General features: G+C 38.3%; 1 protein-coding gene across 1 annotated transcript in view; it reads left to right on the top strand.

Moving 5' to 3' along the window:
- The first annotated feature begins 1,973 nt into the window (after nt 1–1,973).
- Nucleotides 1,974–15,426, top strand: part of si:dkey-71h2.2 (low density lipoprotein receptor adapter protein 1) — a 34,292-nt gene continuing 20,839 nt past the window's right edge. Inside the window, exon 1 of the mRNA XM_044049744.1 lies at nt 1,974–2,480. Coding sequence (XP_043905679.1) covers nt 2,396–2,480 — 85 coding nt within the window. The 5' untranslated portion in view covers nt 1,974–2,395. The remainder of the gene's footprint in view (nt 2,481–15,426) is intronic.

Here is a 15,426-nt window from a genome sequence, read left to right as displayed (position 1 = left end):
GCATGGTTTGTTTTTATGGAGGATGGAGACTTTTTTGTCTTGTCAAAACAAGTAAAAATCAATCACTTCCCAAGCCACGCTGCCAGACAGTTTGATGTTTTATTTGTTATTTATTTATTTTTTACTCTTAGGAATATCCTCAGAATTTTATGACGCAGTGTTGAGACAGACAGACAGAAAGACAGACAGACAGACGACACACATGCTGCGCTGCTCGATTGCTCCTCACGCAGGTAACGACACCTGGAAATGGTTTGAACCTCTTAAATGTTCTCCGCAGGACTCGAGATGATCTTTGACATTGTGGCATTATTCTAACTATTATTCTAACTATTATTCTAACTATTAAACTGGTCTTTTTTGGGAAGCAAACAAGGGGTGATGTTACTGCAGTGTTGGCCTTGAAGAGGCTGGTACCTCCTTAATACAAGAGGGACACTTTGCTCTATTTTGTAAAAAAAAAAAAGCTCATTCTGATGCAGACACATATTGCATTAGCAACAGTGAAGTAGCAACACAGCACTGTGAACAGGCTCATCTTAAAAATAACTGCATGGTTATCCTACCTGCTGTGTACTACAGGACAACACATGTGCCCACAGAGAAGCAGGATTTACACACACACACACACACACACACACACACACACAGCAGTAAGTGTAATTGCAGTAGTATGGTTTGAAATCCCTCTCAAATCCTCACAGAGCACCAAAATCAGCAGCAGCAACAGCAGCAGCAGCAGCAGCAAGCAGCAGCAGCAAGCAGCAGCAGCATGGCCACGGCTAAAACATAATAACACCTTCTCTACATGCACTGCTTAGCTTCCTGAGCGTGAAATACCTGTGAGAGATGAACCTGTGTTGGGTTGTGGAGAGAAATTTAAATAAAGTTTTCACCATGAAGGACAAAAAAACAAAAACAAAATGCATGTTCTGTGTCAGAAGTTATTATCCCCTAAGATGGATATGTTGTGAGACACATCTGTTTGTCTATCCTTGGACGCTATGAATCAAAAAGAAATACACAGAATTGGATGGAAACTGGGGTTGCAGGGTAAAGCAATCATTTTGTAGATTTCATAGATTTTGGTGATCTAGATTCAGACTTTAACCATGGGAGACTTGCCAGTGTTTAACAGAGAGTTATGTGGGGGATGCTGGCAGTTGTCAAGCTACTTTTACTACTTTTTCTCACAAAAAAATATGCATAAATCGTATACGTAGAAATAGTCTGCTGTACATGGGACAATAACACAAACATATCAGTAAGCAAATGAGCAAACATGAATAATAATACAACGATTGACTTACTGATATTAAATGTCCCAATTGCAATGCTTATTCCGAGACGGGTCAATACATAATTGCAATAACCAGTTACAATCAGCAGGGGGCGCCAGCATACAACATTTTGAAAAATGTGTTTTGCTTTTTCTATCAGACATTGATTTTTATGTCTTTTATCTGGATGACTTGTGTAATTATGGTACTAAATTACTATTAAATATATGTATGCATATATGTCTGTATATATATGTATATATAAATAATATAATTAACTAAAACAATTGTACTAAGAAATATTAAATTGGACAATAAGAGTAAACTGTCAGTTTAATTAAGACTGGAATTCCAGTGGAAGGTACAACAGTAAAGTTGTAAAAAACAATAGCCTACTTACACACAGACACACATCAAAACATGTAACAAACATATTCATACAAACATACAAGGCCATTATAAATCATCAAAACGCTGGGCAGAAACGTTTGGGCACCAGTTTATGTTTTATGTCACCACATTTATAAATAAAAATCAAATACCACTAATATACCAAAGAATGGATGGATAAAAGTGAGTAAACCTGTAGAATAAAATAAGAAAACAGTCCAGGAGATAAAAAAAATACAATTATGAAATAAATACATAAATAAAAAAAAATTAAAATAGAGATTGAGAGAAAATTTTAAATCAATGTAAAACAGCCAAATGTAAATAAAGAGACAAAAACCCCAAATTGATTTAAATGAAACCAATTAGTCATTAAGTAATTAGTATAATTGGGTAATGATGTGTGTGTGTATGTCTTTCAGGAGTGGATGAAGGGGGCGGAGTCTCAGCTCCTCATGAAGGTTAGAAGGACACGCCTTTAACTTTGGAGACAGTCAGTGTCAGTGCAGTCAGTGGCACGTGTGAAGAAGAAGAGCTTCTCCTCAGCTGCTCACGTCGTCAGAGCACTGAGCTCCACCGTCACCTCGTTCTGTTTGGTGCAAATCACACATTCACCGTCGAGCTCAGTGTGTGTGTGTGTTGAGTCTGGAGGAGGCAGAGAGAGGGAGGGAGAGAGAGAGAGAGCGAGAGGATCCACCTGCCGGAGAGCAGAGACACACCTCGGCATGGACGCGCTGAAATCCGCCGGCAGAGCCATCATCAAGAGCCCGGGAGTTCCGCGCCACACATGGGGAACTTCAAAGCACGAAAGTGAGTGAGAGACACGAGACACTGACTCTATGTTGTTGCAGTAATATGATGTTGACTGTGCTGCTGCTGCTGTGTGTGTGTGTGTGTGTGTGTGTGTTTTGTTTTATTACCGTTGAGCTTTTGTTGACTCTGTAGCACACACACACACACACACACACACACACTGTTTTATGATAGTCTTCTGTTCATTCTCTCTCTCAGTTGTCATTAAATGTATATTTACTATGTGTGATAAAACAACTAGCCCATAACATGGATTATAGAAGCTAATTCAAACACTGAAAGTTAGGCAATTAATCGAATAGTTGATTGACATAAAACTGATTTTAATTGTTCAGTTAAACAAACGACAACAAATGAATGCATTCTGGTTGTTGAGTGTGGTGGTTGTGTTTTTGTAATGAATGATTGTCGATAAAACTAGGCTTGCAACAATTCATCAAAAGTTAATCGCCAATAAAGCTGCACAATATGGTCATTTGGCACATTGCTGTTGCAATATGATTCATAACCTTTTTTGCATCTTCGCCCTCATTTTTCATTACAATAATACATCAAAATCCTGATGATTTAACATTTTTTGACAAAAACATTTGGTCTTTAACTTCACCAAGAAAATTGCAACGTCTTTTGATATGGGCATATCGCACATGGTCATAAAATTAAATGTAATTAATTGCGCCGCCCTAATCGCCAACAATTCTGATAGTTGATTCAACAATTTGAGTGTGAGATCTGTATCTCAGTAAACTAAATATTGGTGATTTGTGGACAAAAGAAGAAGATGCACAATTCTGAGGTTACGGACCAAGGAAGTTATTGATTTATCAAGAAATAATAAAAGTAACTTTTCAGTTGCATTGCTCGACAAAACAATACATTTTGAGGATTTTATTGTTAGATTGTAGATTAATCAAACTAATCTTCATGTTCATTTCAAATAGAATCACTTGTCCAAGTCCAGTACTTAAAGAAATACGGAATATACACCAAGTACTGAATATTTAATAACGTGAAAGTATGGCGTTAGCGTTGTGATTACTTTTTACCACACATTACTGAGGTATGATACACTGCCTGTTGAAAACACACTTAATGTGTGCATTTTAAGTACTAATGTAGGCAATATAATGCACACTGTGATTAAAGGTCTATTTCATAGATAGATTGCAGAGAAATAACATTCGCTGATATACAATATCGACTATATAGTATCATTTGTTTTTCACATTATTCATGCCACAGTCTATGGAATATTCTGTTGGGACTGCTACAGTGTGAAGTACAGGAGGTTGTTAGTGCAGAGTGAAGGGTCACAGCCTGTCACACCATCAGTGTCAGAGTGAGGGGCCGCTCTGCTGCTCTGCTGCTCTGCTTCTCTGCAGCCTGCAGCTCTGCTGCCTCACTGATGTGTGAAGTGTTGTCTTGAATGTTTCCTCCCTGCAGCTACATCGCTTGTAAGCGCCCCCTCCGCACCGTAAATGCTATCGCCTCGTGCTGAATTCAGGCCTAGTGAATAATAAGCTTCCCGTGCCATCTTTCATTAAATGTGGCTGATTAATTTCATGGCCAAGGAAATGTGCTTGGTTTCTTCACACTCTTTCAGAAACTTAAATTATGGAATATTGAGTTCAGGTTTGTGGAATTTTAAAGTTTTCTCCTTGTTCATTTGAGTTTTTTGTTAATTTTTTTTACAAAATATATCAACATCAAGTGACAGGTTTTTCAAACTGTTTTTTGAAGCTACAGTGCGAGTGGGTGGGTAGGAGTTGTTATTATTTAGCACATCACCATGTCTCCATCATTGCCACGCCGCCTTTCAATGACAAACGCTGACAGGCAAACCATCAACATGTTATCTGAAATGACATTGTTTGTGTCACATTGTTACCAGAAGCCTGCACATTGTGCTCGTACTTTCTTTTTTCCTTGCTTGGTGTCAGAAAGAGAGTGAAGACAAAGCCGATATTGAGCAAAATCCAGATGGGTTTTCAGCGTCGGATGACAGACAACAGTTTGTGTCTGAAAGGCGCCACAGGAAGCAGCCTGAAAAACACAGCAGTCACAAACAGAGCCGGCACACCGAGTGTCTGCTGATGTCCAGAAGCCACTTAGCAGGCAATTTGGAGAGAGGACGGTGTCCTTATGCCAGCATGTGGCGGTGCGTCAGAGATGGCTGTTGGAATGCAAATAAGGCACAGTTGCAGCTGCTTGGTGCGGTCACACAAATTAGGTGTGATTAATGCTCGAAATAAAGTGATGAATTATTAGTGTCCTGTCCGATGACAGGAGTTAATTGCATACTTAATGTAAACGCAAAGTTAAACGGTGACATTTAATGACAGTGTATGCGTCATTTCTCTATGCTAACTGTCTCTTGCCAAGTTGATAAATAGTGAGGCTTTATCATATGATTTGAAAATCCATATCACAGTCAATTTAAACGGCAATCGTGGCATCGGAGTTCTTATGAAACCTGATTAAATCTTTGCAACAGGGATTAGTTCTGAGGGAAACTTTGGTAGTTTCATCTTAAGGGACAGCGAGAATTCAACACTCCTAACAAGAACTCAATGTGTAATTAATTTAGTTACTCTTTGACCCGTCTACTCACACACCTGTATGAACTTTCCCCTTGACCAACACTTCCTTCCCTTCCAGACATGCAGCACGTTACATCAATTTTACATTTGCGTTTGAATTTCCAATGAGCACACAAGCCACTTTTATGTAAAAGTCATGACATGATCATTTGAGATTGGACTAAATGACATTTCTGTAATGTCTGCATTGATTTTTATATACAGTAAAGACATATAAGTCATGTGTTATGTAAGTGCATTTGCCTAATTGCAATATCTTCTAAACAACTAAAAAGTGGGGGGTAATTAGGCAAGAAATGCTGTGCATGAGCCACATCTGTCTGGAAAAAAATTGCTGCACACTCTCCTTTTTTAAATGTTTTATTTTAATTTTTGCAAACATCCCGAGTGAAGTTATGAATATTAAATGCTACAGACTGATTAATAGATATTGAGGATAGGACAATACTGAAATGTTATGTTGTGAAGTACTTAATTTTCACCAGGCGTGCGTTTGATCTACTCTCTGATTAATCCATTAGTGCTTTTGACGGCTATTAGTGCAACCGGATCTCATTTTCTGCCTTTGGCACTCCGCAAATAATTTAAAAAATACAGAGTGAAGAGGCACCATTACCAGGCAGAGTCGTTTTATTTTTCTACCGACCTTCCGAACATAAACCCAGCTATTTCTGGACATCTACTGTTCTCTGTTCTCCGTCCAGCAGCAAACTGACATGTACAGCTTTTTCCTCACTGCTACTCTTTGGCTGTCGGCTGTCATCTGTTGAGGTCAAGGCCACTGGCAGGACTGAAGAGGACACAGCATGTGTGCCCGGAGTGGAAGCCTTCCCTTTGGATCTCGTCACACAGAGGCAGCGCATACCTTTCTGTGTCTCAGCAGACGTTTGCCCTTGACACCAAGGACGTCCGTGCCGAACAGTCTGCATCACTTATGTGGTAGCTTTAGGACACACCGAGTTGCACCCAGTCAGACTGTGAGACCTTGGCTTTTGGATTGTGATTATATCAAATCTCGTTTCTGCCCAACAACTGTCTGATCAGCAAAGGGGGAAAAAAAAGAAAATAATGTGCTGTATTTAGCTCTTGAATACTCAAACTCACACGTCTTATTGGTGGTATAGATTCTCAAGCTCTGTTGCTTTAAGGAAGAAAAAGAAAAAGAAGAAGAAGATACTGTTTGAAGAGAAGAGCTTGACCTGAAATTAGTGGACTCCCCAGTCATTAGGGCCGACTGGATGGGAAATCCATGATTCTATTAAAGCTGACAGTTGCTTGACTGAATGACATGGAGAAGGCAGCGTTCCTCCCCTTAAGGAGCAATTATCTCTCAAAGGCTCCTTAAGACTCAGAAACCTGTAATAAGACATAGACTTGGATGCGAGGAGGAGGAAGAGGAGGAGGAGGAGGAGGAGGAGCAGAAGGAATGTTTTGAATCTGCTGGATAAGGATGAAAAGAATGTAAAAAAAAAGCGATGTAAGCTTTGATCAGAGTGCAGCGAATTACAGGGATTCCTGTTCTGTGAATGTTAGGAATAAGATGATGACTTGATAACTAGGGGCTGATGGAGCACTTGTGTTTGTGTTATGATGCACAATTAAAGTTTCATGAATGCAGATTTTATACTGAGAGCCAAATCTAACTTGACTATGTGGCATGGGAAGCCATGCGGGTTAAAAAGCTATTTCAGCAAGAACTTTTTCCCACTTACACTTAATGAGGTCTAACCATGTAGATGGCTTTGTTATGATCTGCCAGCGTCATAAAATATGCATTTATGTGACCAGTCAGACACAAAGGAGGTTAATAGGACTTTATTTGTAGTGCTTTATGGGCTAAAACTTTACAGTTTTACAGCCTAAGTGTTGCAGTTTCTTCTAGTTTCTCTTTTGACACTACTATTTAAATTACCGATTCTATACAACTGCTGTTTAGATTAACTTTTAGTCTGCTTATTTATAGTATTTGTGGTTATGTTTATTTACCAGCAAACATTTTACCCACTGTTTTGGGTCCAAAGACTTCATCAGGATTCGGATTAGCGATCAATTTATCCCAGACACACTTGATCACTGTAATTTGTTTCCACTGTTATGGTTTGCATTACCCTTGCATCATGTTGCAGTGCTGTCAGTGGCGAGCACTTAAAGGTCATATTAGCATACAGTACATGACCTTTTACAGCGGTGTGTCCCATTAACTCTTGCACTAAAAAGATGATGCACTAAGAACAGCCAAGAAAAATAGCAGTTGCATGGAAGATGTAGTGTTAAAGAGAAGAATATTTATGTGGCTGTGCAGAATGTTTTAATGCAATTTGTGTGTTTAAAAGCATTGGAATCTCACGCCTTTAATGTATCAGTAATACTTCAGGATTTAGGAAGCATCATCCAATCAGCAACTTTTGATAAATCCATTTGAATGAAATAATCTACTGTTAAACTGTATAAAACCTAATTTTGGAATGTACTAGAAGATCCTGCATGTCTGATATACATACAGTGTATTGGCACATACTCATTTAACAGTGACATCCAATCTTAAAAGTCGATCTTCATTTAACTGATTGATGGCTTCTCCCTTTATTCTGCATAAACCGTTGTCATCATCAGTCTCATCAAGAGTAGATTAGGTGATGAAAGTGCTGGTAATGAGTTTTCATGGAGCGTGCTGTGAGGAAAATGACCTGTCCAAAGGATTTCCTGCATTGAATTAAGTTTTATATTTTTTTATATATATATATATATGTACTTTATGTATGTATGTATGTATGTGTGTGTGTGTATATATGTATATATATATATATATATATATATATATATATATATATATATATATATATATATATATACACACACACACACACACATATAGGCTTTCCGGATTCTGTCTGATATCCGATCCAGTGATTCTGACCAGTATCGGACCGATACTGACCAATACCGTTTCTTACTGGACTTTTCCCCCTCAACTTGGTTCCATGTCTGTGAAACTAATGAATAATTTATTTGGGGTCATGAAGTATTTAGTTTCAGACAGTAATAGAGTTGGAAAATGTAATATTATAGACGTGTGTCTGTTCAAAGCAACACTTGGATCCAGAGTGAAATATTTGATCTATTGAACAGAGAAAGTGTTGCACGCAGGTTACAAAGAATCAAGGACAAAAGTAGATTTTTCTTTCTTAATATAAGAAGAGAGGGAAAAAAACAACATAATCCATTTGAGATTGCTTGATGCCAGTTTTCGGGTGTTTTCTACGATACAGGAATATATATCAAGATGTCGCCCCATTGAGTATCTACTGATCGCGATATCGATCCAATACAGACCTTTTTACATTATTTAGAATACCAAGATGTCAGAAGCAGCCATTTCAAAAACACACAGTAAACTGTGTAACAAATATTCTGCTGCCATAAGGAAATAATAAGCACACAGCAAAACGCTGTTCCTGCTTTTTATTTACATTTTGCACACTGTGTGTCAGGGTTATTAGGGTCGTCCCTTATCTTTATGAACCCTGAGAAATGACATTATAACAGGCCCTTCACAGTCTATGAACTCGATGCACGTCTGAAACTATTTGTTTTCCCTCATACTCTTGTGGAAATGGTTCGGTTCAAGGTGCTTTTTTTTTCGGCTGCTTTTCCATCACTCGAGATTGGTGGCATAGAGAATATTAAATGGATTTAACATTTTGTCACGGCAAACATTTTTAGAGCAGGTTTGTTTGGGTGGGTGTGAAAATAGTTATTTAACCTCATGCTGGGTTGACAAGTGCTTCACTGCACTCACCAGCTGCTCCACCTGTCACACTCTTTCTTTTGAGTTTTAATCACTTTTTGTGTTTTATTCTGCCTCTATTTTAGGTCTGGGTTTAGTCAGAGCTTAGTGGGAACTCATCTGTCCTTTACGCCACAACTATCATTTTTGTATTAATTTGTTTAACGTTGTCCAACTGTGCCAAAGAAAATGATCTTAAGTCTTCCCTTGGGTTAATAAAACATGATTTAGCCTCAGATACTGTAGTCAAAGCGAAGGTGTTAATTACTACACTGAAATGTTGGATTTGTGAAACATGTGTGAGAGTGACAGTTTGTATTCTTAGTCCAAGCGAGGGGCTTTATTTAAATCCTTTCAAACCACATTTCATGTTGTAAAGAAAGTTACAAGTAATATTAATTTCCCCCCCTCAGCAGCAACAACCTTTTCCACTGAATTTGTTGTGTCGGGCTAAAAATTGTCTTTCCATAATTCACTTTCGAATCAGCATTATATACTGAATTCAATTCCTGATGGATTTTCCACATGCCGTCTTGTGTGTATTCCATTTAAACACTATATTTTCCTCACTGTTGCGCTCCACAAATATTGATTTTTCTTTTTTTTCTTTTCTTTTTTTAAAGCCTCTGCCTTGCGTTATTAAAAAACTGCGCCACATCATATTATATATCGATTTTCTATGTCAGGCCCTTGAGAGTTGTGTTATAGTGAGTGTCTAACGCTTTCTCACGGCCCACAGTTTATATAGAATGAGATGTAACTGTTTTTTTTTTATTTGATAACCTGATTTTATTAAAGCTCCTTTTTTTTTTTTTTTCCCCATCCACCAGTTTAACGATAACTTGGATGCACCCTTCACTCCAACAGTTTCACCGTCAAAAATAGATGTGTAATCAAACATGGAGTAGTTTATTGCTATTTCCCTCTTGTCTCTCTGGAGCATTTTTTTTTTTAGCAGTGAGCCTGAAGTGAAGTGAATTATGCAACACAAGGAAACTGAGACACACACACACACACGCACACACACACACACACACACAAATGTTTGCACAGCATTGGAAGGGAGGACCCTCATACACCCTAACCTTAACCATCACAACTAAATGTCGAACCCTGACCCAAAAACCAGGTCTTAACCCCCAAAAAGCTCTTTAAAGATGTGAGGACCAGCCAAAATGTCCTCACTCCCCATGGTTTATAGGTTTTTTTTTTTGTTCCTCACAGAGCTACCAATGCAAGAACACACTTGTGTAGTGTGTAACTGGACGTCCTAACAACTACGGCGTTGTTTGTGAAATAGAATATGCTGTCACTTGGCTTTAAGAGTCTTTTTGAACATGTTTTCTGCTGTTACTCTCTTGGGATTTGCCAACAGTGTGTATGAGAGATTAAGTACTGCAGATGCTTGTGTGTGTGTGTGTGTGTGTGTGTGTGTGTGTGCTCATGGGTGCACATCAGCTCCTCTAGTGGAGAGCTAAATCCCATCTTCAACCTCTGCCGCTTTGAAGAATTCCTGATACATCGTGCACCTATACGAGTTCAGTGCCACTGCCAAGTAACACGCTCCTGAAATAACTTCACACTTCATAACTCTGTATCAATATCAAAACACTGTGTGTGTGTGCTGTTGTGGAAGGCAAGGCACTAAAGAGCTTTTCTCAGAAGACGGGTTCTTCTGATGTTGTGTGTGTCAAACTAATTGAGCTGAGTTGTTAATGGTCAAACAAGACGAGATTAATCATCAGATTTTAATTAATCCTCTGATCATTATAATCTTTATTATGAAGCCAGATGCTGGCGATCACAGTTCGGAAGCCAAGAAAAGTGCCTGCTGCTCTGTGTTTGCCTTGATACATTTTTAATATGTTATTTATAATACTTACAAATAGATTTTTTATGTTTAAGTGGTTTATATGGTGAAATTATAAAAACAAAAGAATAGTTTTCACTGGGAAGGTGGTGACCATGCTCCCTTTACGTTTTAAAATCCTATTTTCAGGCTTCCCCCAGTCCTGGAGAATTTGAAGAAGTCAAAGTAGACACAAATATGTGGGTCATTCAAAGATTTAATTTTCATAATATGTAAAATAGCACAGTGTTTTCCAGCAGTGGGGCTGTTTTGCTGTTTAGTGTATCTGCCGCAATGGCACAACCCATATTCTTTAAGTCAAAATACTTTAAAAAGTCTATTATTCTGAGTTTTTGTATCTTAATCTGCACTGCAAGTTTCCTCATGTGACAATTGAGCAGCAGTGCTCATTAATCTAGCAGCAGAGGCACACTGCTGCAGAATGAATGTAGGGGAAACACTGAATCTATACCTTTCTTGCTGTGAGCGTATACCGTGTGTGAGAGAGTGAGAAAAGGTAGAAATTATAGTGTAACAATGCCCACTGGAAGATAACATGATTTGTCTTTCATTTTTTATCATAATTATTGTCTAATCTCTAAAGCTAGCATCCAGGTTGAGAGGAAGACTGTAGATCTCCACAAAAAAGCACTGTGGCCTCAATCTACAATCTTTTCATCTTTACAGGCTGCTACATTAACATGGACAAAAAAAAAATCAGCTATGATTTAAAAGCCCATCAAAGGTTAGGTTGCAGATTACACTGTTTGTTGTGACAAGATACGATAAACACGAGATAAGAAGTCTTTTATTAGTCCCGCAACAGGAGCATTTACCAGTTACAGCAGCAAAGACAGTCAAAAGTAAAGATATCTATAATAAAAAAATCATTTTAACATCTGGGAATAAACAAATATGGAAACATATTATATAAATAGCAATGTTGGTAATGCACAGTACTGGCTCAACATAGGATGAGTTGGTGGTTGCACAGTTTAACAGCAGCAGGATAGAAACAAGCTGTCACACTGGGATGTGTCTGTCTGTCACTGAAGGAGCTGCTCAGTGCTGTGATGGAGTCCTGTAGGGGACAGGTTGTCCATGAGAGATAATAGTTTGCCATCATTCCCTCTCACCTCACCTCATTTTCTTATCATTCTGTCCAGCCTCTTCCTGTCTGCTGTCCAAACAAAAGATGGCTGATGCCACCACAGAGCCATCAGCCACGAGTCCTAGCGATTATTACGTAACTAAATCTAGTGTTCGATCTCATGTATGTCACCCTGTTAACTTTCTTTAGCCAAACTAGCCCAGAAGCATTTTATAACAATTTATACACCTTTTATTTGATATATATATATATATTATGTCAAATAAAAGGTGTATAAATTGTTTCAGGAAATGATGTTTGGATGAGTCATTTCCACTCTGTTATTAAAGCAGCGCTTCATCTCTTACATCTACCCCCCAATTCCACCCCCCTACATCCCGACGCACCAGAGACTTGAGACGTGAGCCGAGGTATCCAGCTGTGTCAGACTAGCATCCATCACTCGCATGGAAGGGTCTGAAGTGCTCTACCCCATTAGAGGGGTATTCCTGTGGGAAGCCCTCGTCTATTAACAGGGGCACAGAATGGCACTGTCTCAGATGAGATCAGCAGCTCTCGAAGGTGACTTGTTTGGCTTTGGTGTGATAATGGATGAGGAAGCTAATGATTGCTCGAGCAAAATGTTGTTTTCCTGTACTGTAGCACTCGGCTTGAGCTGGGGGGAAATCTGTTTTCTTGTTTCCTCTTACAAGGCTTTCTCAGAAAAAAAAAAGGAAAAATAAACCTTTTTATTTATTTTTTTGCATGGATTTTCTTTGAAGGAGGTATTTATAGTTGATGATGCGCTTGGAATGGGAGCCGGCAGACACCAGCGGGAAAAAGATCTGTATCAGCAAACAGAAAATCATGTGCTGTTTGAATTGCTAATGAAAATGATCCCTCCACGGTGCAGAGCAGTTATACTGTATGAATAAATTGCCGTGAGGAACGATTCCTTTCAGTAAGGAAGTGCGTTCATTGTTAATTTTGTTGTGCTCTCTATCTTGGCATGATTCTGCAAATGTTTATTTTTTCCTCTAACGATACACTTTACCTCTTAGTATATTATTTCATGTGCTGTAACCGTTTACTGCCCTTAAATTGTGAGCTATTAACTATAACATTAAATATGCATTGAGGTCATTTTAGTGTTACATTTTCGCTCATGACTTGTATGGAAATTTCATAAGCATTTTTAACAGGCAGCGGCAGCGGCAGCAGCATCGACAAATGAGCCACTCAATAAAAATGTTCCTTGGCACTTTCAGTGGACCTTCACTGTGCACGTTGATAGATAAACTCCAATATAACTGCAACGCTTAACTCTTACCCCACACATTTAAATGGCTTTATACAGATTTCTCACTGAAACGTCCTAAACCACAACTAAGTTATCAGTCTCTCCTTTTAAAATCCTTTTTCTTACAACGCTTACTCTCCCCTTATCTCCTTTTTGCTCTCCCCCAGTTGTTGTCTGGCCCTTTAGCTGCTAAATACCTGCTAAACCTACCTACTAAAATTTGCAGGATCTTTAAAAATATCACTTCTTATGCACCTGCTGGCTACAACACAGGCATGTTGCAGGGCCACATACTATATGATCCCGGACCATGCACTGAAGTATGTGCATGTGTATGAAATTTGGAACAGATTTCTATAAGGCTGAACAATTATAACAATGTTTTTTTTTTTTTAAAGCCAAAATATGACCATTTTAGATGAAATATTGTCCTGATCTATGCACGTCATATTCTCCAGTCTTTATTTCTCAGAGATCTGCACAGACTGTAACCATTTTGAATAGGTTATTGAAAAGAAAATGAGAACAATTACCTCCCTCTTATACCTCAAATCATATCACAATCGCAATTTAAGTCAAAAAAGTTGCAATTAGATATTTATTAAAAATCAGATTTAAGTGTCATTAACTAAAATAATTGGATATTAATCCCTACAGCCTTGTAGTCTGACTGAGCCTAACACATGTAGTGAGGTGGCATGTTCTTCCTCTGTTAACAATGACTCTGTGGCTGAGTAGTTCTTCAACGACTGAATTTCTAATGGAAAAATCAACATTTCTTTTTAATCTCAGGCTTCTTGGAAGGGAACAGTGAAATAGTATTTTCAGTTATTCTGGTGCTACAGTACTCTGGGGAGTCTGCAATGGGGGAATTATGCCATGTGCCTTGTTAAAATAAGAAAAAGTAATTTTCTGTTTATGTAGCTCATCACCCCACACACACACAGCATCATGCCAACTGTCACTGTCTGCCGAGCAAATGTTGGTTCAATTTTCACTGTGGGATGTCATCACGCCGGCTATAAATACACTGTACGGGACGTCATTCAGGAACAAAAACCAAGCGCATGAGTTTACTCATATTGTAATAATCTCTGCTCAGCCTGCAGAGTAACAGCAGAGGTTGTTTAGCATTCAAGAAGTTAGAGGAAAAGTCTTTTGTTGTATCTTTTATGTGTCCAGACATGCTTACCGCACCAGAGCTACACGATATGGTACAAGAAATTATATTGTGCTTATTTGGACAGATATTGTCTTATAAATCATAGAGATTTTACCTTTTTTGTTTGTTTGTGAGCAAACAAAACTTATTTAAAAAATGTTTGGGTCAGTGAATGTTGGCAGCACTGCAGAATTTGGTTTCATTGTCATATTGCGATGTTGATAAGTTTGCGATCAGTTGTGCATTAATATGAATGCCAATTTTTAACTAAGAGAGATTATAAAGATACAGTCTTACTCTCATATTCACAGTCTAAGTTTAGCAGTCACCCTTTGACAGAAGATTTATTTGTCCGGTCATAACTATACATAGCTCACATCATTATGATTAGCGGCAGGTTGGTCGTTTGAAGTGAAAGCAATTAACGAGGCGTTTTGGTGCAAAGGGGATCGCGTTTTAAATCCAACACTGACACATGCAAAGACCTCTGGGGCAAATAGTTGATTCATGATGATGCAACTGAATTATTTAGCTTGTATATTTTATTTATTCAATGAAAATGAATCAAAAGATTGAAGGGAAATGACACAGTTGGCGGTTGACCCCTCTGCGCTAAGATGGAACAAAAAGGCAATTCCTTCTCCAAGGCATGGTCCTGGAATCATGCCTTTTATTGGTTTGCTTGTATTTCTCTTAGTGATAGTGTTTGTGGGAAGAAAACCTGAAGTGCCACATTAAAAAGGTTTTGCAAATCAGTTTCTTATGTCATTTCCATCATGATAAGAATAATCAAATTAGGAGGTGCAGTCAATCCAGGTGACTTAGAACTATTCACTCTTACATCTCCATCATGATTTATATACATTTTTAGATGTCTGCTTAATAACAAACCCACAAACACCATATTTTTCTATTTTCCATTTTTTGTTTTTCAATTAATTATTTGAGCCATTTTGTTATGTTGGTACCAGTTCCAGCTTGTCATTTTTTTGGATTTGCTGCTGTTCCCAGTTTTCTGTGATAGTGATTACAAAATGAGGATGGTTATACATTTAAAAATGGCACATGATGAGGTCCGAGTTTTATGTACTGCTCCATTTAGAGCACAGGATGATTACACCAGTGTTTGAACGCTGCTTTTGATCACTGGCCAAG

This window comes from Solea senegalensis, linkage group LG17 (genome assembly GCF_019176455.1).
Source record: "Solea senegalensis isolate Sse05_10M linkage group LG17, IFAPA_SoseM_1, whole genome shotgun sequence".
In the NCBI taxonomy this organism is placed as follows: Eukaryota; Metazoa; Chordata; class Actinopteri; order Pleuronectiformes; family Soleidae; genus Solea; species Solea senegalensis.
This window is presented reverse-complemented; position numbering and strand designations above follow the sequence as displayed.